This window comes from Glandiceps talaboti, chromosome 6 (assembly GCF_964340395.1).
Source record: "Glandiceps talaboti chromosome 6, keGlaTala1.1, whole genome shotgun sequence".
NCBI classification, from domain to species: Eukaryota; Metazoa; Hemichordata; class Enteropneusta; family Spengelidae; genus Glandiceps; species Glandiceps talaboti.
The window spans coordinates 26368215-26396104 of NC_135554.1; the positions used below are offsets into that span (position 1 = coordinate 26368215).

At 35.5% G+C, this 27890-nt stretch overlaps 3 protein-coding genes across 7 annotated transcripts in view; 2 read left to right on the forward strand and 1 right to left on the reverse strand.

Moving 5' to 3' along the window:
* LOC144437081 (choline transporter-like protein 1) overlaps positions 1–12567 on the forward strand; it is a 35174-nt gene extending 22607 nt beyond the window's left edge. The window contains exons 12-17 of one of the 4 annotated variants that reach the window (XM_078125952.1): positions 142–295; positions 867–995; positions 1582–1674; positions 3532–3627; positions 4350–4472; positions 7369–12567. In XM_078125952.1, coding sequence (XP_077982078.1) covers positions 142–295; positions 867–995; positions 1582–1674; positions 3532–3627; positions 4350–4457 — 580 coding nt within the window. In that variant the 3' untranslated portion in view covers positions 4458–4472; positions 7369–12567. Of the gene's footprint in view, positions 1–141; positions 296–866; positions 996–1581; positions 1675–2349; positions 2443–3531; positions 3628–4349; positions 4473–7368 lie in introns of all 4 variants that reach the window. The other 3 variants (XM_078125951.1, XM_078125949.1, XM_078125950.1) reach the window with 3 other exon arrangements.
* On the reverse strand, positions 11996–16136 carry LOC144437082 (deoxyhypusine hydroxylase-like). Its single transcript, XM_078125953.1, has 4 exons — positions 15742–16136; positions 14964–15040; positions 14160–14406; positions 11996–13710 (listed from the first exon to the last, which is right to left on the reverse strand). Exons 1-4 carry the CDS (start codon positions 16013–16015, stop codon positions 13388–13390), a joined length of 921 nt encoding a protein of 306 aa, XP_077982079.1. The 5' UTR covers positions 16016–16136; the 3' UTR covers positions 11996–13387.
* Positions 16137–16224: 88 nt separating this feature from the next.
* LOC144436421 (guanine nucleotide exchange factor C9orf72-like) lies at positions 16225–27057 on the forward strand. 2 transcript variants are annotated; one of them, XM_078125218.1, is made up of 9 exons: positions 16225–18439; positions 18854–18955; positions 19257–19318; positions 19781–19853; positions 20480–20596; positions 21809–22014; positions 22576–22633; positions 25928–26037; positions 26772–27057. In XM_078125218.1, exons 1-9 carry the CDS (start codon positions 18002–18004, stop codon positions 26983–26985), a joined length of 1380 nt encoding a protein of 459 aa, XP_077981344.1. In that variant the 5' UTR covers positions 16225–18001; the 3' UTR covers positions 26986–27057. The 2 variants fall into 2 exon arrangements, with proteins under 2 accessions (XP_077981344.1, XP_077981345.1); XM_078125219.1 differs by having other exon boundaries at positions 25937–26037.
* Positions 27058–27890: the final 833 nt, after the last annotated feature.

The window sequence follows — 27890 nt, forward strand, 5'->3', positions numbered from 1 at the left end:
GGTTGAAGGACAGTACATCCAAGATTGCCCAATGGATTCCGAAATTTTTCCATAGTGTCTCTGAGCCCCTAGTGGCAGATGGAGATAATACTTTTGTTTATAGTTATTATTAGATTGTTATGTTTCATATTCTCATTTCAGGTTGAAGGACAGTACATCTAAGATTGCCCAGTGGATTCTGAAGTGCTTGTCATGTTGTCTTTGGTGCTTTGAAAAGTGTCTGAAATATTTAAATGCAAATGCTTACATCATTATAGCTATCGAAGGAAGTAATTTTTGTTCATCTGCACAGAGGGTAAGTACTTAAAGGCTGTGATCTTGTAAATGTCTATGTTCATAATGCTGAGCAACTGTTTGAAGGTTTGCAAGTAGTATTGGTAACAGCTGTGGAATCTACAGGTTGCAGGTTTGAGTCCCATTGCTGCTGTTTGTTTCTGAGTGGCTAAAGGTCATTTGACAAGCTTTGAACCACGGCTGTGCCTCAGTCAACCCAGCTGTATAATTGGGGACCTGGTAGGATAGAGGTTGCAATGTGAATGCTTTAATCCTATGTACTTATAAAAGGAGTGGATTGTATACTCCCCAGGGAATTGAGGAAGTATAAAGGGCCATTGTGCTGCTATAGATTAATGTCAGGGGTAATAATAAGTAAAGCGCTTTGAACACAGAGTGGGAAAGCACTATATAAAAATCAACATTATTATTATTGTTATGATTATTATGATTGAAGTTTCATGATAGTCACTTCAGTTAATTATTCATTCAGCAACCTTTATTGGTTTGATATCAATAGAGCTTTGTCTGGATTAATGAAGCAATACCTGTCAACTAACTGGTATGTTAATGTTTCTATATTCCATTTCTAGGCCTTTATAACACTGGTATCGAATGCATTAAGAGTGGCTGCTATCAACTGTGTGGGAGACTTTGTTCTGTTCCTTGGCAAGCTGGCAGTTGTAGCTATTACAGCATTTATTGGTTTGGCTATCTTTGGGGTAAGATTGTTGTCAATGTTGACTAGATGAAATGCAGTAATTACCAGGTTAAGTTTACCATCGGAGATATATGTATACATTTCATTTCAAATCATACAACAAACCATTACAACATATAGTTGAACATAACATAACATACCACTATGTGTTCTATATATGTGTACATACTTGAATAAACACTGAATATCAACATAGACATTTGAAGTTTTGAGACATTATACTTCACACAATTGATATTTAGTAAAAGCAAAAACTATGTTGTAAATGTAGTCTGCAGTGGTGTTATTATTCTTGCTGAATTTGCTTCTAAATTTCATACATACTAATGTGAAAAAAGTCAGAAATTGATGTTTATATCATATACATTTGTAGTATGTAGTCATTTTTACTTGTGTTTGTTTTCAATTCACTCTATGTAACCTTCCAGTAATTTGTGCTTTAGTCTATAGACCTCTACATGAAAGAAATGCTGGCAGAAACACATCTCTTTTGTGTAGTGTCTATGATTAGTCCAATCAGAGTCTGTCGCTCATTACCATATTTTATTGATTGATTGATTGATTGATTGATTGATTCATCCAAGTAGAATCACAACAGTGTCAACTACTATGCCGTGCCAATATTACTTGTTTGCGTATTTGCATACATCATATCTCATGGTTTCTTCAATATCTATGAGGTTAGTATAGAACCACAAACATATCACAGTCCAAACATCTTGTAGGTTGATATCATCACACTTGAGGTTCTCAGGTACTTCTCGAAAGACAAAAATGTATTTTTAGAATAATGAGGTGAAGTATTTACTACTATTTTGAAATTCAAAGAGATAGTCTCAGAATAAAGGAGGGTAAAAGTGATGAGTAGAACAGACCTGATAAATAAATTCAATTCTGATGTTTTGAATGAATATTCTTTAACAAACAGAACAGTTATCAGACATGACTGTTATCTACTGAATTAGATGTATCTATGTTCATAAATTTAACTTCATTTAGCACCAAGAAATAGCCCACCAAAGCTTTCACCAGGTATCCACCATGGCTTTCGGCATTGTTTTAACAAGTCTATATGCATCCCAAATTCTCTTAAGTTTTGATATATCTAAAATTTACAAGTGATAGTAATCTAAGCTTTCATTGTGTACAGTGATGCCAAGTAGGACAAGATAACCTCAGTGTGTACAGTGATGCCAAGTAGGACAAGATAACCTCAGTGTGTACAGTGATGCCAAGTAGGACAAGATAACCTCAAATGTATATATTAACTATGCAAGATGGACTGGACTGGGTTAAATTGATTGATTTTGTATATGAATACTGATTTGTATGTATGTCTGATATCTGCACACTAGAACAAGGAGAATGCCCTGTTTTATGCTGTCCCTATGCTACTAGTCTGTGTCCTTGCCTATTATATAGCTGACTGTTTCATATTAATTTATCAGGTAAGATATTAACCCACCAATCAAAATAGATCACTCAGCTACTGACACCTGGTTTGCCGCTATCTTCCATCCCACCAATCAACTGCTACAATACTAATTAACATCTGGTGTGCTACATCCCACCAATCAACTAATTGCTACAATTCTGACAACATCTGGTGTGCTTTATCCCACCATTCAACTAATTGTTACAATGCTGATTAACATCTGGTGTGCTTTATCTCATCAATCAACTAATTGCTACAATACTGACAACATCTGGTGTGCTACATCCCACCAATCAACTAATTGCTACAATACTGACAACATCTGGTGTGCTACATCCCACCAATCAACTAATTGCTACAATACTGACAACATCTGGTGTGCTACATCCCACCAATCAACTAATTGCTACAATACTGACAACATCTGGTGTGCTACATCCCACCAATCAACTACAATTCTGACAACATTTGGTGTGGTACTATTTTCCATCCCACCAATCAAGTGCTATAATGATGATTAACATCTGGTGTGCTAGTATCTTCCATCCTATCATTCAACTAATTGCTACAATACTGAGAACATCTGGTGTGCTACATCCCACCAATCAACTAATAGCTTCTATTTTTAAAACTTAGTGTAAATGGTATCAACAGACAATTTTCTAGTTCCAAGATACATTGTGTTAGACTACATTACTTATATTGTTATGTTTAGGATTGTTTTGTCTTTGTTACATTTGGAATAACATTTCAGTCTTTCAAAGATGGAAAGACACGTTGACCGCTTTAATTGTGAATGGCAATAGAACAAAGACTAAACACCATCAATGACAGAGAAAGATTTTACAGGTAAACACAGGGTATGGTCAGGTGACAACCATCCCTTGAGTAGTACGTGCAAACTCCCTACATGTACAGAATACAGTGACATGGCGTTGTATGGGGAGACGCATGATGTATCTTGGAACTGGCAACAAGTCTATGTAGTATTTCCTTACTGTCATAAAGATTTGAAATATCATGAATGTCATATAAAAAATACCTTTTGAAGTCAAGATAATGAATAGTTATGATTTGTTTTGTACATTCTTGTCTTATCTAGATGAGTATCGATACTTTACTGTTGTGTTTCTGTGAGGATGCAAGAGTAAACGATGGGTCACCTGGTAAAGAGTATTTCATGGACCGAGAGCTCATGGTAAGTATATGTCTCTGTGGTTTATACCCATTGTTTACAATAGAGTTGGCAGAGTACAGTTTTACAAGCTGGGTTTATAAATCTAGATCTGAAAATACTCACATAAAACCTTGATTAAACTGTGCTAAGTATAATATGAATATTGATGTATGCCTTCTATGACAGTATGCCTTCTGGCATTGTTAGAACAATTGATTGCCAAGTATGGATTCCTCGACATTTTTGTATACATATAAAAAATTATGTCATCAGATCGTTTATGTGTTATCTTTTGAAGTGATAGTTTTAAGTATGCTTCAGTAAGTAGAACATTACGAGTGACTTTTAAATACGTAGTATATAAATCTCACCCAAAAACATATAAACTCAAGTTGTGCCCCTGTAATTACTCTAACCCCAGCCAGATTCTGGACAAAATATATGTTACTAGCAATAAGAGTAATGACACTGACAACAAAACAAGTCACTCTTGACTTTCTGGTACTAAGATGTAGACACCTTCATATCACTCATGATGACAACCCTAGAGATAATGTTAATAGTCAGACATTAGCCTATGAGTCTTTTATCAGGTACATCTTTGCACACCCACATTGATCCAACTTGACAGCTTGAAAGATCACTTCCTGCTGAAATGATGAATTTATTCAAAGATTTACACATGTAAGAATGAAAAGAGCAATGAAAAGTTGTGACTTTTTATCTGAATTTCATTATTTCAGGAGTTTCTTAGTAACAGCAGTGAAGCCATAGATAACCTAGAGAGAAGGAGAAGATCAGATCGAGTTATCGCCAGTAATGATGTAGAAATGGACCAGGTTAGTGGATAGTATAGATATGATATGGTTAGTAGTAATGATGTAGAAATGGACCAGGTTAGTGTATAGTATGGATATGATATAGTTAGTAATGATGTAGAAATGGACCAGGTTAGTGTATAGTATAGATATGATATGGTTAGTAATGATGTAGAAATGGACCAGGTTAGTGTATAGTATAGATATGATATAGTTAGTAATGATGTAGAAATGGACCAGGTTAGTGTACATTGTGTATAGTATAGATATGATATAGTTAGTAATGATGTAGAAATGGACCAGGTTAGTGTATAGTATGGATATGATATAGTTAGTAATGATGTAGAAATGGACCAGGTTAGTGTATAGTATAGATATGATATGGTTAGTAATGATGTAGAAATGGACCAGGTTAGTGTATAGTATAGATATGATATGGTTAGTAATGATGTAGAAATGGACCAGGTTAGTGTATAATATAGATTGATATGGTTAGTAATGATGTAGAAATGGACCAGGTTAGTGAATAGTATAGATATGATATGGTTAGTAATGATGTAGAAATGGACCAGGTTAGTGTACATTGTGTATAGTATAGATATGATATGGTTAGTAATGGTGTAGAAATGGACCAGGTTAGTGTATAATATAGATATGATATGGTTAGTAATGATGTAGAAATGGACCAGGTTAGTGTATAATATAGATATGATATGGTTAGTAATGATGTAGAAATGGACCAGGTTAGTGTATAGTATAGTGTAGATATGGTTAGTAATGATGTAGAAATGGACCAGGTTAGTGTATAGTATAGATATGATATGGTTAGTAATGATGTAGAAATGGACCAGGTTAGTGTATAGTATAGATATGATATGGTTAGTAATGATGTAGAAATGGACCAGGTTAGTGTATAGTATAGATATGATATGGTTAGTAATGATGTAGAAATGGACCAGGTTAGTGTATAGTATAGATATGATATGGTTAGTAATGATGTAGAAATGGACCAGGTTAGTGAATAGTATAGATATGATATAGTTAGTAATGATGTAGAAATGGACCAGGTTAGTGTATAATATAGATATGATATGGTTAGTAATGATGTAGAAATGGACCAGGTTAGTGTATAATATAGATATGATATGGTTAGTAATGATGTAGAAATGGACCAGGTTAGTGTATAATATAGATATGATATGGTTAGTAATGATGTAGAAATGGACCAGGTTAGTGTATAATATAGATATGATATGGTTAGTAATGATGTAGAAATGGACCAGGTTAGTGAATAGTATAGATATGATATGGTTAGTAATGATTTAGAAATGGACCAGGTTAGTGTATATTGTGTATAATATAGATATGATATAGTTAGTAATGATGTAGAAATGGACCAGGTTAGTGTATAATATAGATATGATATGGTTAGTAATGATGTAGAAATGGACCAGGTTAGTGAATAGTATAGATATGATATGGTTAGTAATGATTTAGAAATGGACCAGGTTAGTGTATATTGTGTATAATATAGATATGATATGGTTAGTAATGATGTAGAAATGGACCAGGTTAGTGAATAGTATAGATATGATATGGTTAGTAATGATGTAGAAATGGACCAGGTTAGTGAATAGTATAGATATGATATGGTTAGTAATGATGTAGAAATGGACCAGGTTAGTGAATAGTATAGATATGATATGGTTAGTAATGATGTAGAAATGGACCAGGTTAGTGAATAGTATAGATATGATATGGTTAGTAATGATGTAGAAATGGACCAGGTTAGTGAATAGTATAGATATGATATGGTTAGTAATGATGTAGAAATGGACCAGGTTAGTGTATAGTATAGATATGATATGGTTAGTAATGATGTAGAAATGGACCAGGTTAGTGAATAGTATAGATATGATATGGTTAGTAATGATGTAGAAATGGACCAGGTTAGTGTATAATATAGATATGATATGGTTAGTAATGATGTAGAAATGGACCAGGTTAGTGTATAATATAGATATGATATAGTTAGTAATGATGTAGAAATGGACCAGGTTAGTGTATAGTATAGATATGATATGGTTAGTAATGATGTAGAAATGGACCAGGTTAGTGAATAGTATAGATATGATATAGTTAGTAATGATGTAGAAATGGACCAGGTTAGTGTGTAGTATAGATATGATATGGTTAGTAATGGTGTAGAAATGGACCAGGTTATGTATATAGTATAGATATGATATGGTTAGTAATGGTGTAGAAATGGACCAGGTTATGTATATAGTATAGATATGATATAGTTAGTAATGATGTAGAAATGGACCAGGTTAGTGTTTAGTATAGATATGATATGGTTAGTAATGATGTAGAAATGGACCAGGTTAGTGTGTAGTATAGATATGATATGGTTAGTAATGATGTAGAAATGGACCAGGTTAGTGAATAGTATAGATATGATATAGTTAGTAATGATGTAGAAATGGACCAGGTTAGTGTGTAGTATAGATATGATATGGTTAGTAATGGTGTAGAAATGGACCAGGTTATGTATATAGTATATACTATTGAATTCCATTACACAATATCATGGTTTGTTTAGTTTGTAGTTTTGTTGGTATGAATAGTTTCTATGACTATTTAGATCATTTGCACGTTTGTATTGTATTGTATTGTATTGTATTGTATTGTATTGTATTGTATTGTATTGTATTGTATTGCATTGCATTGCATTGCATTGTATTGTATTGTATTGTATTGTATTGTATTGTATTGTATTGTATTGTATTGTATTGTATTGTATTGCATTGTATTCTTTTCTATTCTATTCTATTCTATTCTATTCTATTTTCTATCTTATGAGTGACCATTTCTGGTCACTTTAGAACTCTTACTTCCATAGACTCTGAATTTGTAATTGATAACTGTCTTTGTTTTCTTTCAGTCTCCACCTCCCACTGCAGTGTAATCAACTATCAGCTATGTTTTAAGGGTTTCTTCTAGATCTTTAAGTTTTGTAGATTTTTAAACACTGGTTGGCTGACTGCTTAGTGCCTGGGATACAAATGCCAACAGTTTTGTATACTCTGGGTACTGTGGTTTACTGTGCTCACATTTTAGAAATGTATCACGTGTGACTTCTTTAGATGCACACTTAGCTTCTATACAGGTGTGCATGGGTAATACTATTAGTCACTTCTATATTCCAACTTTTAGCCATTGTACAGTTAGTATAGAGATGCAAGTGTTCTATACAGAGTACTCTTGACTAGTGAAGGATGATACAATTCTCATGCAATAGGGAACTTGCAAACCTGCCATGTTGGATGTTGCATCATGGGAAATGTGATAATAAATACTAATCAATTAGTATTATAAACAATGTTGATACGTTGTTTGTAACCACAAATAATCAATACATAGTTACCCTGACCATTGTGGGAGGTTAATTTTATCAGTAGCTCCAGATCAGGTATTACGATAACCACAGTCCTTTGCATCTGAGCATGCTCAGTCTGGATTGCAAGTTCCCTATTGTCTAACGGGTGATGACATAGATCAAAATATCAAAGTTTTTAACTTCTTCCTCCTGCTTGTCACAATTCTGTCCCACCTAAGTATTTGACTGAAAATGGCAATAGGAGTACTGTGTAACACTTGGATCGTATATACTAATTGTAGAAATGAAGGAGTTCTGGTTCTGAATGAATGAATGACTGAATGAATGACTAAGTTTGTATTGCTGTATGGTATAATAGCTGTAATTGATGGTTTTCAATGACATGACTGTAATTATAATCCTTGATATGGATTGTATCACAAAACTTTACTTGCTTGCTTCTAGAAAGATGAAAATCATGTAAGCATTTATTAAAATATGTTGATATCAAGTTACTGGCCTAGATTCTTCAGGTGTAGTAATATTGACAACTTGGATATGTGTATAATTAATGCAATCATACAGTATCGTCTTTGAGGTTTGTGTATGCAACATGAACCATTAAAACCAAGATAAGCCACGCATTATGTAGTCAGCTGATTCTTCATAGTTTTAGAAATTAACAAGTATTTTCAGTTTAGTATGATTTTTACATATATTATATAACACCAATGTAATGTTAGGTGATGTAAAACTGACCTTTGAACTTTCAGGCTGATGACAAGGATGTGATCATAGAGGGCGCTGTAGCACCTGCAGTTGAGGTTTCTTTAAGACATGATGAAAACTACGATGAAAACCAAGAGAACCAAGCATAACAAAAATAATAAATAGATTAAAAAGTCTTTTTTGTACCAACTACTAGTTGTACAGACTTAGTGCATGCCATATCATGATATTATTTATTGTGTAAGGTTATTTATAGTCAAAATACTGAACACCTAGTTATTTTCACCACTAGAAAATTTTGTGAAGTCTTCAACTAGTTCTCAATGATGAATGTTTACAAATTACTAAGCCTGATGCACTGTTTATGTACAAAGAGGCATTTTAGTTGCTAGTAATTTTTTTTGTTTGTTTTCCAGCGAAATTAGTGAAAATAAGTGTAGTGAAAATTCTTAGGTTTACAGTATTCAGGCAAATATATCCTTGCATAACATGAATTAATCATGATAAAGTATGGTAATTCATGTAGGAAAATTACTTTTGAAATCATGTCTTGCTGTCTTAATTATAAAGGTAGGAAGAGTATATCACATAACTTGATGAGTACGAATTCATGGATTATAGTAAACAAAATTATGCTTGATCGAGAAAAATATCTTCAATTTTTTATTTGATATGTGTTTATGTTACCACCGATTTTAATTGTTATTAGCATGTCCAAGAGCACAATTTATGGATTTATTCCAGAAGTGATCTTTATGGTGTCAATCTGATTAAAATCTAATGTAGTTTACACCTCGTGATTTCGTTTTGGCTGTCACGTTTACTGTCGTTTGTTCTTTTGTGAGTTCTGATTACATACATCTGACACAATACCAAAGGTTTTCCCGGATCTAATCTCGTACTTACAAGTAGCCAATCAGAATCTGTCTCACAATATAACACTCAAAGTTTGAAATTGAAAGAAAGAGAACGACCACACAATAACGATAATATCGTTGTCTGCACTCTGTTCTCATGCTCTTTTTTGAGCAGAGTGCTCTAAAGTACTGTACCCGTATATTTTGGTGTATTGCACATTTTCATTGGTTGAGTGAATTCGCTCAGTGCTCGTGTGGCTTGGGAAATCCTATGGCATTGTGTCAGATATATGTAACAAGTGCTCACAAATGAAAATAAACGTAACAGCCCAAAAGAAATCGTGAGGTGTACACTACATCAGATTGGTACGGTGTTTGACAACTGGAAAACAATTTGGTGCAAAGTATGACTGCTACGCAATGAATAGTTCTTTGATTATCATTTAAATTGTTCTGATATATTAGGTTGTAAATATTATTTTTTAATTTGAATCTATAACTTAATTTGATTTATTTAGATGTCCAAGATCTCTGAATACTGAATGCAAAGATTGATTGATACTGCTATTGAGATTGTAATATAAGTAAAAAATATTGTATTGAAGTGTTGTCATAGTAATGACCTGAGATGTCATAGGAATGAACTGGTGCTGCTATAGCAATGACCTGTAAAGTTGTCATAGCAATGACCTGAAGTAGTCATAGCAATGACCTGAAGTATTGTTATAGCAATGACCTGAAGTGTTGTTATAGCAATGACCTGAAGTGTTGTTATAGCAATGACCTGAAGTGTTATAGCAATGACCTGAAGTGTTGGGGTATGTATCAAGGCTGAAATAAAAAGTACATGAATTAGTTTTAGGGTTAGATGATGTCTAGTATGTCAGATACTATACAGTAGTATGTCAGGTCTATGGAGTCAATGTCATTTTATACAGTAATACTTTAGCAGAACAGCAGATAGGACTTTCACAGAATACAAAGCTATACATCTTTCATTGAGCATGTTTGTTCCAACATTTGGATACAAGCTAAATATATAGTCATATTTGATTTCATATAGTGGTGAGAGTTTTGATTACTTGAAATACTGACAATTCATACTAATACAACTTACCAGGTTACCATGTTGTACCAAATCAGTGTAACAGTTGTATATTACCAAGTAGTGAGGTATATAATCCCTCTATATTTTGCATGTATGTTTATCACAAGAAATCTGATATCCATAGAACTACTGAAATCTGTGTCATCATAACAATTTTCCATAATTGTGTTAATGATAATAAGTGTTGTATTATTTTAAAAAGATACCCCTCTTTTCATTTTATTTATTTCAATTTCATGTTGTTTGTGTCAGCTATGCATGTATTTATTATATGTTTGTAGAATTTAGTAAGTCAGACTTCTCATGGGGGGGGGGGGTGCCATTTGGTTGCCATGGTTCCTTCAGAGGCCATATCACGTCAAAACTTTATAGTATGACTGAAATATTGAAAATGATCAGAATACAGATAGATAATCTTGAGAGATATTAGTCTAGAAATCAAGGCTTTGGTTTACGAAGACAGGCACAAACCAAAACTATCATCACAACATGTTGATACAATAGTGATAAGCTACATGTATTGAATGGATGTTGTCAGTATAGTCTCAGTACGGTGGCTCTCTCAAAGCTAGTTTCGTAAACTTGCAGTGTACTGTTTTGGGACTTCCAATGGTTACACTATCTTGATTACAGGGTGATTATATCTGCAAAACAGACGAACTGCTATCACCCACTTCTGTAATCTACCACATGAGCAACAATAGTTTTAGTTTGCATCTATCTTGGTAAACCGAAGCCTTGATTTACCAGAGTTGTAAATGGTGAGAATACAGAGATGGATAAGCTGGAGAAATGTGTTAATATATTGCCAATATGTGTGTGTCATTGATGTTTGAAATCCTTTATTTTATACTAACTTGTAGTGTCTTTTACAAATATGTAGTAGTCCTGTGCTAAACAAGTTATTCATGTAGACATAGATACAACTGCATTTAAAAGAGTCAGTTATGTTAGGCATGAGCAAGTACCTGTAGTAATATTTATACTCAAGCTATAGGGAATTTTAGACATCAAGAAGTGGGGATTTTTGACAGTGGTACAAATGTTCCATTAATGTATTTTTATGTTTCTTTGTAATAGACATCACTATCAATTAACAGACACTGTTGTCACAGATAGAATCAAGTCAATGACACTATCTAATCACAGACAGACAAGTCAATGACACTATCTAATCACAGACAGACAAGTCAATGACACTATCTAATCACAGACAGACAAGTCAATGACACTATCTAATCACAGACAGACAAGTCAATGACACTATCTAATCACAGACAGACAAGTCAATGACACTATCTAATCACAGACAGACAAGTCACAAACACACATATTGTGTCATAGACAGCTTGTAACAGACTCTATCAAGTCAGACGGACATCACAAACAAACAAGTCACAGACAGACACAATCAAATCACTGACCATCAAGTCACAGACCCTTACTGTCAAGTCACTTGTCACTGACACATCAAAATAAAACACACCAGTATTGCCTGACAGGATTTATTTCATTCGCTGATTTTCGCAGGAACTAGTCACAACAGTATTCCAGACTGACTGATTGACGACAGACAGACAGACTGACTGACTGACTGACTTGACAGACAGACTGACAGACCAGATTTATTTGCTGGTTTCTATAACTGCATTACACATTGATGCAGGCAGACAGACAGACAAATTTTATTTGCAGGTTTCTATATGAATTATGGAGATAGTTTGCATTATACAGTGCATACCGAGGCTGACAGAAGAATTTTATTTGCAGGTTTCAGCCATTAATTGAGATGTACGGTATAAACACAACAAAGTAAAGACAGTTATTGACTAATTTATTCTAAGATTCATAGACACAACAAAGTATTACACACCAGTTCAAAATAATGATCCTTTCTTATGTTGTGTTGTATTCGCTTTTAAAAAAACAAAAAGACATTTGAGGGTCACTTTGTATGGTGTGTATTTTTAATCTGACTTGTATTTTTTTACTTAGAAGGGTGCCAAGCACTATAGAAAGTATATTATGTACTACAACTTTAAATCATTGTCACAATTAAAAGGTTACAAGTTCCTGTGCACTCCTATGTCTCTTTGTCGTCAATGTGTTGGAAAGGTTACAAGTGTCTGTGTAGTCTCATGTCTCTGCCGTCAGTGTGATGGAAAGGTTACAAGTGCCTGTGTACTTTTATGTGTTTGTTGTCTGTGTTGGAAAGGTTAGAAGTGTCTGTGTACTATCTTTTCTTTGTTGTCAGTATGTTGGAAAGGTTACAAGTGCCAGTGTACTTTTGTGTGTTTGTTGTCAGTGTGTTTAAAAGGTTACAAGTGCCTGTGTATGCTCCTGTCTCTTCAAGGATCAATGGGTTGTAAGCTAAATTACCAGTCACTTGGCTGAGTTGACTATCTATCTAAACATCTATAAATATGTATATATATCTAAATCACTGACAAACAGTGGGGCTGGGCTAATCTGACTAACACTACCTGTATGGCATAATTTTATGCAATTTGATAAATCTTGATAGTGGAAACCATGGTTGGTTTTTAAAATAAATTTCCAATAATATCAAAATTATTCAAATAATACCGCATGTATTTAAAAATAACGAAGCTAATTACTCATAGCTGTATCGAAATCACGAAACTAAGATCCCCATTCCCCTCCACTATTTTCGTCTGTCAAGCCACCATCAAATAATAGCTGAATAGAAGACATCAACATACAGGGTCATACAATGATACATGCTGTATTTTTCCAGTTTATTTTACTTCAATGTGAGCTAAGCCATACAATGATATATCCTATACTTTCCCCATTTCACAAACCACAGCATGCCATAGTACAGGCTCTATCTTCCCTCTGTTTATTTTAAACCTATTTGAGCTGATCATCAATGTGTTTCTTCTGACTGTAATTTGACAAGGCCATCGGCATACTGAAATTGATCACTATTTTCATAATGGTACATATCTATAGCAACATCACAACTCTCTTTAACAACTCGTTCTTTATCTTTAGCAAAGTCTTGTAATATCTGCATACATTCATCTTTTGCGATGGAACCAAGGGCTTCTGCACATTCATGTCTCACCATTGGATTCTCATCCAGTTTCTGTAAACTCTTTGTCAATTGTTCTATACCACCTTCATGCTGCATCTGTCCCAAGACATACGCAATCTCATGCCTGAATAATGCACTTTTACATTCTAAACCTGTATTGGGGCAAACACAACAAAGCATAAGATACATCATTAGTTCCATAGGGTAGAATATATACTGTTTGTTTTTGCATACAAAGGAGTGGTTATAGTCATTACAGTAAGTTGGAACACTACCATGCCTCTGTTAAACAGTGTGTACCAGGGGAGTAGTTCTAAAATTATGACTGAGAAATACTCGGCTAAACTTGTCCTACCCACGGTGGTTTGTCAAGTGTGGGACCATACCAGGTGGTAAGTAAAATCTACCCAAATTCACCACAGTTTCCCATCAAAATGTAAATTTTTTAACAAAATTTCCACTTGTTTCCATGGTTTCTCACATACTTGCAGAAATTTCTCTCTTGATGGATGACATATGTGTTCAACTTGCCTTGTGCATGATATAATAAATAATGTCTGCTGCTTCGACACATTGAAACGGATTAATAGGTGAACCTTACCTTGTGCCAATGCATGCACTGCTTCACTACTTCCAATGTTACGTAGTGAAAACATGGCCCTATATCTGTCAAATAATGGTAAGTTTTCATCAAGTAATGTCATTCTCAGTGTTGCAATGTTTACTTCTGCTGCAGGTGGTGCTGGATCTACTGATTTGTATGGATTATCACTTAATTTCTCTTTGTTTTTGTTTTCATTATGTAACCATTCAACTCTCTCTACAGCTAACTGACAAGTTTCTGCTACCTGGAGAGTAAACAAACACAAATGAATCACTAATTTACCATTAGTTCACATTTTTTTTTTCAATTTAATCACTAAAAATTACAACTCTGTCATTTAACCCTTTCATTAGATGAACACTGAATATTCATGACTCCTTAGCGCTTACTTCCTTCACATCACATCCTGAACAGTGCCAGATTTTGTGGTAGTAAGCCTGGCCTTGTCTTTCTTAATGTACATGTATATTCATTTATATGAAAATCTAACAAGCTGTAATGTTGGTAGCTGCACACTGCATCAGGAAAGGTCTATACTATTTATGACATTACATATGTACTTATAACTGAGTGCTTATGGTACACACAAATGAGAAAGGATACTGTACTTGACAAAGGATTGTCAGACTTAACAGTGGCAGCCTTTACGGTCTTATCTTGTGTTTGTTTGTGTGTGTGTGTGTGTGTGTGTGTGTGTGTGTGTGTGTGTGTGTGTGTGTGTGTGTGTGTGTGCAGTCTAGACAGAGATCTTGTCTAGCCCATTTGTACACTGTTTCAATATATTTACAGAAAGACTCTTACCTCAATGACTGGATCACTTGTATACTGTTTCAGTATATCTAGGACTGATTCAGACCCAATTGCTCCTAAAGCTTCACCTACAAATAAATCAGGCTTTGAATGACTTTCACAAATAATAATGTAATGATTTGTCCTTACTTCTTTATCAACTACAGTCTAGTACATTGCAAAATTGATGACAGATTGAATTTCAGTATATTAGCTATTTGTACAGAGAAAGTATTGATGATAGGAAAGGATACTGTGGAGTGTGGTGGTGGTGGTGACGGTGGTGGTGATGGTGGTGGTGGTGGTGGTGATGTTGATGGTGGTGGTGATGTTGATGGTGGTGGTGGTGGTGATGATGATGGTGATGTTGATGGTGGTGGTGGTGGTGATGTTGATGATAGTGATGATGATGATGGCAATGATGATGATGACGGTAGTGGTGGTGGTGATGGTGGTGGTGGTGGTGGTGGTGGTGGTGATGATGATGGTGATGTTGATGGTGGTGGTGGTGGTGGTGATGATGATGATAGTGATGATGATGATGGCAATGATGATGATGACGGTAGTGGTGGTGGTGGTGATGGTGGTGATGATGATGGCAATGACGATGATGATAATGATGGTTGTGGTGATGGCTTTTTAACTAATTTGTCTTCATGTACATGTGGGTTTACAAAAAATTGATTTGACGTATTTTGTCAATTGAATTGATCAAGAGATATCTTATGAATTTCTAGATTCAGGTTTGGTGGTAATAATAGTATACATTACGAATGACAGATGTACGTACCTGCTTCATGTCTCACCATAGGTTCTTGTTTGACGTCTTTTAAAACATCCACTAGGTAAGGTATTGCATATTCATCTTGCATTTGTCCAAGACAATAGGCAAGTTCATGTTTTAACAAAGCCGAAGAATCGGTAAAACACTTGGATATGCTATCGATGGCTTCCTTACCACCGATATTTCGCAATGTAAACAGTGCTCGAAAACGTTCTGTGAGAGTCTGACTTCGATCACATAGTACTTCTCCTATCTTGGTGACACCGCCACTCTCACCCATGGCTGATGATCAAAATATTGATGTGAAATCTTAAGAAGCAGTATCACCAGTAAGGTATGATATAAATATTTGAAGTTACGACTGTGTTCAGCGTGATCGATAGCAAGCTAGAGTAGGCACATGTTATGTTACACAAAACTTTGTTGCGCAATCGCAGACCCTATGCATTACAACTTCCGGGTCATTCGATGATGAAAAGCGGAAGTGTTTCAGGTCAAGCAAAATGTTCGGACTCACGTTTGCTCTTTAAGTTTTAAAAACTTGAGCGCTTAAGGTCATTTTACCACACGGGATCAAAGAACCAAACCACAGCACTTTACAGGGAATTGGATGCGATAGAAGAATTTGAAGTTGTAATTAACACTGGTGACCTGAACGGACGTGTAACTTAACTAACTGTTCTTGTTCAGCGCGAGGAGGGTGTGTATGCCGCCGTCTGCGGATGGAAACTTTGGATTTTGACCATAACGTTCGGAGAGAAATATTTATCGACTGAGGTTTAACAACTAGAATATCAGTGACAACGGTTTTATCTTGCAAGGCCTCACTCAAATAAATGAAGTAACTTGTGCTCAGTAAATGTACTCCAATGTTGCCATGGTTACTGGCACTTACGTTATCTTCATCAGTACTTTGTAAAAAGAATGACTTCTATCGCACAGTGGATGGGAACTGTAGTAGATCGTTTGATGTTGAAACACTTCTGTTTTAACTATGCATTGTCTACCTACATGTTGACTGGATTAACAGCTTGTATCTTATCACTGGCATACTACAGTTCATCTTCACCATCTCCAAGGATTCTACTAACTGCACTAGCCTATACCATGTCAACATTTACCATTGCATTGGGAATAAAGGTAGCATACTTTGTTGCAAGTGTTTCTCGTATTCAGTTTGATGCTCAAACAAACAACCTTGCTTGGTGATTTGATTGTGGCCACGGTTTACTTCATAGCAAGTGGGTACGGTATTCAGTTTGATGCACAAACAAACAAATAAACAAACAAACAACCAAGCATAGTTAGTTATTTGAGTGCATCCATAGCAACTCTGTGTGATAGACAGTGCAAACTGATTGCATCTCGTCAAATGAACAACTTTAGTGTGGTGATTTGAGTACATCCGTTACAACTCTATACTCTGTGAGACGGTGCAAACTGATTCCATCTCGTCAAATGAACAACTTTAGTGTGGTGATTTGAGTACGTCCGTTACAACTCTATACTCTCTGAGACAGTGCAAACTGATTCCATCTCGTCAAATGAACAACTTTAGTGTGGTGATTTGAGTACGTCCGTTACAACTCTATACTCTCTAAGACGGTGCAAACCATGCTCCCATCTTATTTCAAATTAACAGAAACTATCATTGACCGTATTGGACTTAAGCATATTTTCTTTAACTATATGTTTGCATCTTGTATAGTTTCAGGCCTTGTTTTATTTTTGATGTCAATAGTGAATACAACATCCCCTAGACTGACCATTGGAGGAATTTTATCACTAATGACAATGTTGATAGTGTCACTATCTATTGAATGTGCTCATCAAATTTTATTTTGGATGTATGTCAACAAAGAACCAAGTAGTTATCTGTTTGATGAACAGACAAATCAAAGCAGCTGAGACAGTTCTAGTATTTCTAGTATAGCAACATTGTTGTAGCAGAGTTGTTTTCAGATAGCTAATACTCGTACACTGACTTGTTATTTAAAAAGACAGCTAAAGAAACCCTGAAGTATATTATCAAGATTTCAACTGAAAAGGTTTACAAGCTGCTTGAAGTGTTTCCGTTGACCAAACTGTACGGTAAAGTGATCATGTGTGATCACTGCAGTCATCTTTAATATTGACCAAACTGTATTGTAAAAAGAACTGTGTGATCACTGCAGTTGTATTGACCAAACTGTATTGTACAGTGATCCTGTGTAATTACTACAATCCTATTCAGAGTCTTACAATCTCAACGTATCAAAGTATCAATATGCTGGCGAGAACTCAGTCACCTTTTAAACTTTCAAGTCAAGATATGACGACATTAGCATCAGTGGAAGATTCCCCACTGCATGGTGTAATACTATCTGTGTGGGATAATATCCTTGGTCCAAAAATCCAGCACACCTGGCTAGTGGTCCATCCAGAAGCCGTCTCTCATGATATACTCAACTATGCATCAGGACGTGTTTTAAATTCCAGTGATGAACCAGGCGATAGTATTCACAATAAATTCTTTGTGTTGTCAGACAAAGGTATCATAGTCAATGCTATTGTGTTTAGTGGCCAAAGTAACAGTGGACAGAGTGTATTTGCTTTATCATTGGTTCTACCATCTAAAGAATTGAGTTGGTATATGCCAATACAAGAACTCTGTACTACCAGACTAACTACTATGGTGTATAAACTAAGAGTGCTGTTTGATAAAGTAAGTTTTGATGTTTGGTCAACTAATACAACAACCACCACCACCACCACCACCACCACCACCACCACCACCACCACCACCACCATCACTGTGAATTTGTAATGCACTTTTCCTCCTGAGACAGTGAGAGTTCAAGGCACTCACAATAGTGATATTTTATCTTATAAAATCACAAAAGGTACAAATGTAGTTGTATGTAAACTGATTGTTCGACATTAGTAGCATGTTATCTTGAATGTGATTGATGTAAATTTGAAAATTAGTGAAAATGAAATAGGAGATGAATTGGTAACAAAGCTTTCTACATATTTACACCAAATATAACAAACTCATCTACATGTGTTGATTACTATTACAGAAGTTTACAGCTACTCTTACAAAATTTAGATCTACCTGTGTTAATTTTTTTTACAGGACTTTAAAGCTGCACTTCCAGAATTTAGATCTACCTGTGTAGATTGCTTAGTGGAATTACTCCTTAAAATGAGAGATTACAGATTACCTGCAACAATTGATGTAAGTGGACAATTCTACAAAATGAATAACTTTCAATCACTATTTTATGATATATTTTTTACTATTCCCAGTGAAATTGGATAAAACCATAATGGGGAGGACGTGGAGAGGTTTGTGTGTGTGTGACTTATAGGTCATCCAGAAGTTAGTTATCAAAGTTATCTATAGTATTTCCGAAATCATGATACCTATAAAAATGACGTACTCAAAGAAAGGGTTACAGTCCAACAAGTATGGTTGTTTACTGTGTGATTTCCAAAAATGACAAATTGTGATTTTTCTTTGGATAATCCTGCTTTAGGTCAACCACACAGTGTTTGCAGCTGGACAAGAAAACCAGCTTGATATTGAATTTGTTCGTAGGTAAGTAAACATCATAACTACAATACAAAAGACTACAAGGATGTACATAAACCCATTGCAATGAAATAAGCAATGTATAAGGAAAGAATGGAAATTTGTCCATTGCAACTCTGGGGAATTGAAATTCCATTGCATAGAATTGAGCAGTGTACAGTGTGTGAGGAATGAATGGAAATTTGTCCATTGCACTGTGGCAGTATGAGATAGTCGTACTTAATACAGGATTTGTACAGCAATGACATCCTCCAACAAGAGATTTCTGATTTCAAACAAATGCAATATGCACATGGTGATTGGTTTTAAAGTCCTCATTCCTCCACTTTTTAATTCCTACACCTTGGTTATAAGACAATCTGTGTACAAAGTTGACATTTTAAGACAAAATTCATTAATTTGAGATGCTATATGTAACATTGTATTTAAGGAAATGTTCACAAATATTCTCATTGTATGATTTTTCAGAGCCATAGCCTCACATTTGCAGACAAGTGGATGTTCTATAGTGATAGGAAACACTATCAAAGAAGCTAACATGGTAAGACATACATCTCTGTAGTGGGAAATGGGGTCGATTGGTTGGAGGATTATGATGGGTTGGTGGATTGATTGGTTGGTAGATTGGTGGGTTGGTGGATTTGTAGGTTGGTTGGTGGGTTAGGTGATGGTTAGTTGGATAGTGGATGGTTGGCTGGCTGGTGGGCAGGTCGGTTGGATGGGTTGGTTGGTGGATTGGTTGGTTGGTTGGTTGGTGGGTTAGATGGTGGTTAGTTGGATAGTGGATGGTTGGCTGGTGGGCAGGTTGGTTGGTTGGTTGGTGGATGGGTGGGTTTGGGGATGGATGGGTGGTAGGTTGGTTGGTTGGGCTGATACTACAGTGTATGTCAGTGGGATTGATGGCTGGTGGGCAGGTAGGTTTATTGGTTGGCTAGGTAGGTTGGCTTTTTTGGTTGCTTGATTGGTTGAACGGTTGGTTGAGTACTAATCACTGAAGTTATATACATTTATTCATCATAATTATGCAGAATGAAACTTATAAGTAAAGCACTGTTTATCCCCTTATCTCCAATGTGCATGTCAAGGTTAATAATTTCACCATACTCACAAGTCCATTTATATTATGTCATTTCATTGTATCTATTATCTCAATTGTTTTCTTTACAGGTAGTCAATACATTAGGACTTTTTCTGTCACCATCAGAAAGACTGTGTTCATGCTATGTTCTCAATGATGCTACATTCCTATATCAGCAAGGCTTATATGTACAAGCCATAGTCAAGGTAAGACTGTGTTCATGCTATGTTCTCAATGATGCTACATTCCTATATCAGCAAGGCTTATATGTACAAGCCATAGTCAAGGTAAGACTGTGTTCATGCTATGTTCTCAATGATGCTACATTCCTATATCAGCAAGGCTTATATGTACAGGCCATAGTCAAGGTAAGACTGTGTTCATGCTATGTTCTCAATGATGCTACATTCCTATATCAGCAAGGCTTATATGTACAGGCCATAGTCAAGGTAAGACTGTGTTCATGCTATGTTCTCAATGATGCTACATTCTTATATCAGCAAGGCTTATATGTACAGGCCATAGTCAAGGTAAGACTGTGTTCATGCTATGTTCTCAATGATGCTACATTCCTATATCAGCAAGGCTTATATGTACAGGCCATAGTCAAGGTAAGACTGTGTTCATGCTATGTTCTCAATGATGCTACATTCCTATATCAGCAAGGCTTATATGTACAGGCCATAGTCAAGGTAAGACTGTGTTCATGCTATGTTCTCAATGATGCTACATTCCTATATCAGCAAGGCTTATATGTACAGGCCATAGTCAAGGTAAGACTGTGTTCATGCTATGTTCTCAATGATGCTACATTCTTATATCAGCAAGGCTTATATGTACAGGCCATAGTCAAGGTAAGACTGTGTTCATGCTATGTTCTCAATGATGCTACATTCTTATATCAGCAAGGCTTATATGTACAGGCCATAGTCAAGGAAAGACTGTGTTCATGCTATGTTCTCAATGATGCTACATTCTTATATCAGCAAGGCTTATATGTACAGGCCATAGTCAAGGTAAGACTGTGTTCATGCTATGTTCTCAATGATGCTACATTCCTATATCAGCAAGGCTTATATGTACAGGCCATAGTCAAGGTAAGACTTAGTCTATCTGCTAGACCTCGGATGTTCTTCCGATAGAATACGACACACGACCGAACATCGCTCTCGAGGATGGAACATCCAAGGTCTAGCTAATGTCATCAGGATATAAATAACTGCCAATCAGAGAACCGTATTAGCGACAAGCACAAACAGAGGACAATCTTCGTTTGCTTATAGTATTGAAAGAAAGCCGGAACGTCTAGCAGCAAGACTAGGTAAGACTGTGTTCATGCTATGTTCTCAATGATGCTACATTCCTATATCAGCAAGCCTTATATGTACATTGATTTTCTGTCTCTTTATTTTCAACAGGATTCGAATACTTACAAGACACTAAACAATTCTATGAGAAGTATTCTGACCAATAGACAACCAACGAGTTTGATAGATGTATCAACTTTAGAAGTCAAACAGACACCTCCTTGGAATGAACATTATATGAAGAGAGACCAAGTAATGTGTCAAGAGTTGCAATGTCTGTGGCAAGACAGTCAACAAGAATTACTGCGTGTACCATTGTAAGTGTGTGTGTGTGTGTGTGTGTGTGTGTGTGTGTGTGTGTGTGTGTGTGTGTGTGTGTGTGTGCATGTGCGTGTGCATGTGTGTGTGCTCGTGCGCACACTGGTGTGCGTGTGTGTGTGCACGCATGTGCATGTGTTTGACAAGATAGCAAGAATTACTAAATGTACCATTGAAAGTGTGAGTATGTGTATACGTAGTATGGTAATGACAATGATGATGATGATGATGATGATGATGATGATGATGATAACCACCTTTATTTACATGGAATATATCTTAAAGCATATAAACCTATCTCCCAAGAAGTCCAGTGAGGGCTGACCCACATGGGTTCAGTGTTAATGCAGGAGGAAAGTGAAGTGCATGGGACATACCTGCATTGTTTGGTAGAGTCAAACTGAAGGATACTTTTCTTACTTACAGCATGGAAAATTTAATGAAAGCCAGACCATGCAGGGCTTGAACCCTGACCACATGTACAACTGAGAACTTAGGTTGTTTTATCTGAAAGCCATTCCCAGTACTAATTATATTCCTATCTTTATATTGTGTTTCAGCACTACATTTCAAACAGTAGAAGATCATGAAACTTTGATACATGACGTCATGACTGAGGTAAGTTTTGTTTTTGTTTTATCATTTTTACTAGTTGTTTTTGTTGACATGTATGTATTTATAACTGCGCCATATATGTAACCAAAACTATAATGCTGCCTTGATAACACCCATCCCAGAATGCATTGCATGTGTTTTATTATATGCTTCATGCTTGCCACTATGTACATTATCGTAAGTTATGTTTAGCAGTAATTATTAGCTGAAATCTTACACATTCATCTGTCTTTACTTAGGGTACTTTCATATTTACACCATGAAATAATAAACCTGTTATGTTGTTATGTTGGAGTGTTTGCGATGGTAACACCCTTATTGCCCAAGGCATCAATATAAACTTCTATGGACTGATAAAGAACGAATATATTTATATTGCGACTTAATATTGAGGCAAATAATTGATATCCAATTTTAACTACATCTTGTAACTTGAGACTGAGGCATGCAATATAAGTTGGTTTAATTCATCAGGGGCATGGAATTGCTTTCCAGATTATCAAAAAAATATATGGTATTTTACAATAAATGGGTTTTACCAATGATTCCATAGTAATTAATTGTGTCCTGAATGCTAACATCTATCACATGTATTGACAAAATATACTGTTTCATTAATATTACAAAAACTGAGAGTACGGTATATGTTATCTCTGTGTAAAACAATAATAAAACCCCTTTTTTCTCTCATCTACATAACTCTACTTCATATCACTAGTGTGTCAAGAATATTGATCATGATTAAATGTGTTACCATGGTTATTGTGAAATATTCAATGTCAGGTTGTGTTGTGATTTGATTAATTGTAGCATAGCACAATACAGCTAAAGAATTCTTTTCTGATTTGCTAGCCTGACTGAATGTCAACGTGATGTTAACGTTGTGGTAACATCAGGCAGGTGCTAGCATTCCAGTTGCTAACAAATGCTGGTAAGGTGTTGTTACCAGCCTGCTGTGAGCACTGAGCTAGTCTGATGTTAACATAGGACTGGTGCAGGCATTACCCCTTCCAGTTGCTAACAAATGCTGGTAAGGTGTTGGTACCAGCTTGGTCTAGAGGCCCTTCGCTGCTTTGAATCTAAAGATATCCTTCAGTGGTGATAAGGATATTTCCAGATTCAAAGCCATGGATATAGCTTCTAGACTAGTACCAGTCTGATGCTTGTCCAGTCAGAAAGTCATTCTTCAGCTGTTCTGTATGTTGAAGGGCCATCATGTTGATGAACATAAAACAAGTTAAAGTTTACATCATAGTGTATGATGGTATTTAGGTAAACTATGTTGGTCAGCGTACATCTATTGTGAATTTCACTAGATGCATGGGAAGCCCGTAGGAATAATATTAGCTAGAAGTCTGGTTTCCCACTTTCCCACACTTGTTAATGTTGTAATAGCTTTACTGTGCATCATTGTTATACACCTCTAAAGTTAATTCTGTCAGAGTTTGAGTTGACAATTAAACAATGAATTGTTGAAAATACTCTAGGGCCTTTGAGCTAAAAGGATGTGATATATTGAAATAAACCTTTGATTACTCACTGAACACATAATGCATAGCATGGTGACATTTCAGACATTGATACACCTACATGTATAGATCAGACTTCAGCTGTGTACATGTACTTGTTGAATCCATTAATGCTAAATACATGTATGCAATACTGCATGCTGATGTCATCCTATGCCAACATTCTATTCATATCACACATATTGTTTTAGTTAATATTATTTCTATTTTAATGCGATTTGTGTAACCTAACTGTCACTACTTGAAAATACAGATAACCAAATGTTGAAGTCTTTTTACCTTTAAGGCTTGTGGACTGTGAAACATTTCAGATACAAAATGAAATAAGAAATAGGATTTCCATTCAGCTAGTGGAAGAAGTATTTCATAGTAAACCATTTTTTTTGGAAGGATTGATTGAATATTGGCAGGCAAATTAAGAAAAATAGATAATACACTACTATATCATGATATACTGTAGCATAAAAGAGTGAAAACAAAGTGTGAACAGTTTTGCCTGGACAGGTTCTGACAAAATTTTGTTCGAGAGTGATGAGGGGGTGTAGCTACATTTGGATCAAAATCGAAGATGATAATCAACATGAATGAAGGATTTTTGGCAGCAGCAAACATTCAGAGTAGATAGGGAAATGTAAATCATAAAGAGGGGAACATACATCAGACTCATTATTTTGTAATATGATGGTCCTTCTATGGAGTGTGAATGGTACATTATACTATCATTTCTGAACACTTGCATGTACTCTGTTGTACTGGTATTATTTAAATGCACATGTCATTTCTTTGTTTGACTTGGTGTTTGCATTATTTCTCACCCTATATGAATGGGCACTAATGCTGAATCTCAACCTGTGAAATAAAACCCTGACACAATGTGACACATTGTAAGTATACTATCCAATCCTAGCTCTCTCCCCAGGTCTTGTGATACACAATATCCAATCCTATCTCTCTCTCCAGGTCACATGATACACTATATCCAATCCTAACTCCTTCTTTACATCTTCTTAGTTGTATATTATCAATACAATCAATTCACCAACATTTCATCCAGCTTCAGTTCATGCCATAGACATTTTATTCCAACCACAGAGTTACCGGTACATATAACGTGATTCCAATGTAGTTATACTGTTAAAATAATAATACAAAATCAGTGTTTTACATGTAGGTAATATTTTGGACCCTGGCCACACAGGGGAAATCTGGTATAAGTACATTGCATAGATTTTAATACCTTGTACCAACAGTCTGATGTGTAACCTTGGTGAAATAGCAAGGGATCTTGGGTTGATATTAGCTATTTTGTATCCTTGACAAAGACTCTGATAGAAGGAATCCCGGTATGCATTTCCATGGTTGATGGCCATAAATTCTACAACAAGTTTATCTGGGAAGGGGGGAAGGGGCAACACTCAGTGTTCCTTTAGTGTACGTGTATGCATCTTTGGTCAAAATGGATGTATATATTTGGGGTAGGTTTACAACTTGCCCTGAACTGGGGTTATGTTTTTTAATCAAATTGGTCTGAATTTAGGTCTGTAATTTAGTACCAGTGTGGCACAACTCCTTCCATAACTAATAGATGGGTGACCCCCCCCCCCCCAACTTGATACATTTGATAATGCTAATAAAGAAATCATTATAACAATGACTTGTAAGTGGGTTATAAGTAAAAAGAAATCAGAACATATCATATGTTCATTTTGTGATGTATCATATGTTCATTTTGTGATATATATCATACATATTTGGTTAATTCCTATAGGTTCATCAGTTACATCCTGGTTATGGAGTCAGAGAAGCTCATATTGAACAGTTCCTGAGAATTTTAGACAGGAAGGCTCTGACAATGATAAAATACATAGAGGAAGAAACGTAAGCAGTTTTCATTAATTATTAATTTGATAAATTTTTATATTTCCAGCTCATATGAAATTTCACAATTTGACATCATCGGGGTTAATTAAGTTACAATACCAAGACACAGAAGTACAGAAATATTGAGATTGGCAAGATTTTTACTTTGAATAACATTATAAAAATGTGTGATATGGTTGGTGTACGTTCTCACTTGCTATACCCCATGGAATAAACTATCACTGGAATAATGGCAAACCTGCAGTTAATGCCTTCAGAAAGAAAGAATTTAAATTATAATCTATTTTTTAAAGCCTTCTGACTGTACAGTACCTTTGAACTTTACATCATATTGGAAACTGGTGCTTTATAAATCATATTTTTAATTAGCTATCTTAACTGCCATTTGGATTTTTTATGTCTTCCAAGTCTACAAATTGAATCTTGAGGAAAAGCAAAAATTCAAAAAAGTCAAAATGGCAGTTAGGATAGTTGAGATAGTGTGTTAGTCTTTCAAGACTACAGGTAGGCTAGAGTTAGGATACTGAGATAGTGTGTTAGTCCTTCAGGTAGGAGAGTTAGGATACTGAGATAGTGTGTTAGTCCTTCAGGTAGGAGAGTTAGGATAGCTGAGATAGTGTGTTAGTCCTTCAGGTAGGCTAGAGTTAGGATAGCTGAGATAGTGTGTTAGTCCTTCAGGTAGGCTAGATTTATTAGGTACTCAAAATAAACTTATTACTGTTATTTTGTAGGAACCAAGGAACAGAGACTGTAAAGCCATCAATGCTGAAAAGAATGAGACATGATCTCAATCTTACTAAGGAGGGTGACTGGAAAATTGTACTAGCAACAGCTGAAAAACACAAACCTGGAATCTACTCATTTATATGCGGTGATCTCCAACTGAGTGTGGAACCAGTCAAGGAAACAGCAACAACAACAACAACAACAACAATACCACCATGATCTACTTATGAATAAGTGCGGGGCTTTTTCAGTGACTGCTTTTCTGAATCTGTGTGTGTGTGTGTGTGTGTGTGTGTGTGTGTGTGTGTGTGTGTGTGTGTGTGTGTGTGTGTGTGTGTGTGTGTCTGTGTGTGTGTGTCTCTGTCTGTCTGTCTGTCTGTCTGTGTATGTGTGTGTGTGTTATGTTGATGAGTTTGCGTGTGTGGTAACTGCATTAAACAACAAATATGAATATGCATTCAAACTGAAGATTACTTGACATTGTGTAATTATAGATATAATGGATAAAGATCACCATACGTTTATTAATTGTCTGATTTAGGATAAAATTATGTATTCTGATGTTACTGCATCAGTGATACATTAATATGAATTATGAATATGAATAAACTGTGTATAAGTGATAACTGTGGATATGAGTCTACAGTGTTTTTATACACGTTATACTTGAATCATCTATTGAGAAATGTGTGTTACAGCTGTGGATTTGACTACGGTGATATAGTGTACATTTAGTAGTCTTAGATCACAAGTGAAACAAAAGAAGTTGCAGAAAGATAGATTCAAGTGTTTCAACATAGATGTAGGTACCTATTATATGGTTGCGTATTGTAGTGTTACAGTTACAGTAGATCTAGAGTATTGTAGGGGTAGTATTGCTGAAGGTGGCACAGTCTCTGATACCATGTTGGCTGGGTCAGTCTACATATAATATAACTAAAATGTAATGCAATTGTCATCTAGCAGTAAATGGTGCAGATACATGTTTGAAGTGGGATGGGAAACATGTATAGTTAGTAACCACTTGAAATATGGTCATTACTTTTTAGAACCATAGCTTTGTTTGGAAATGTTACAACAACCTTGTTCTCTTAGAGCTTGTCATATATATAAGGAACTCAGCA

What these genes read in the sequence shown, in the direction of transcription:
- LOC144437082 (XM_078125953.1), bottom strand. Translation starts at nt 16,015, where the DNA reads ATGGGTGAGAGTGGCGGTGTCACCAAGATAGGAGAAGTACTATGTGAT. An exon ending in TATGGTGAGACATGAAGCAG is followed by an intron (nt 15,041 to 15,741) that starts GTACGTACATCT and finishes ATTTATTTGTAG; the next exon opens with GTGAAGCTTTAGGAGCAATT. An exon ending in AGTGCATGCATTGGCACAAG is followed by an intron (nt 13,711 to 14,159) that starts GTAAGGTTCACC and finishes GCCCCAATACAG; the next exon opens with GTTTAGAATGTAAAAGTGCA.
- LOC144436421 (XM_078125218.1), top strand. Translation starts at nt 18,002, where the DNA reads ATGCTGGCGAGAACTCAGTCACCTTTTAAACTTTCAAGTCAAGATATG. An exon ending in GATTACCTGCAACAATTGAT is followed by an intron (nt 18,956 to 19,256) that starts GTAAGTGGACAA and finishes ATCCTGCTTTAG; the next exon opens with GTCAACCACACAGTGTTTGC. An exon ending in GAATTACTGCGTGTACCATT is followed by an intron (nt 22,015 to 22,575) that starts GTAAGTGTGTGT and finishes ATTGTGTTTCAG; the next exon opens with CACTACATTTCAAACAGTAG.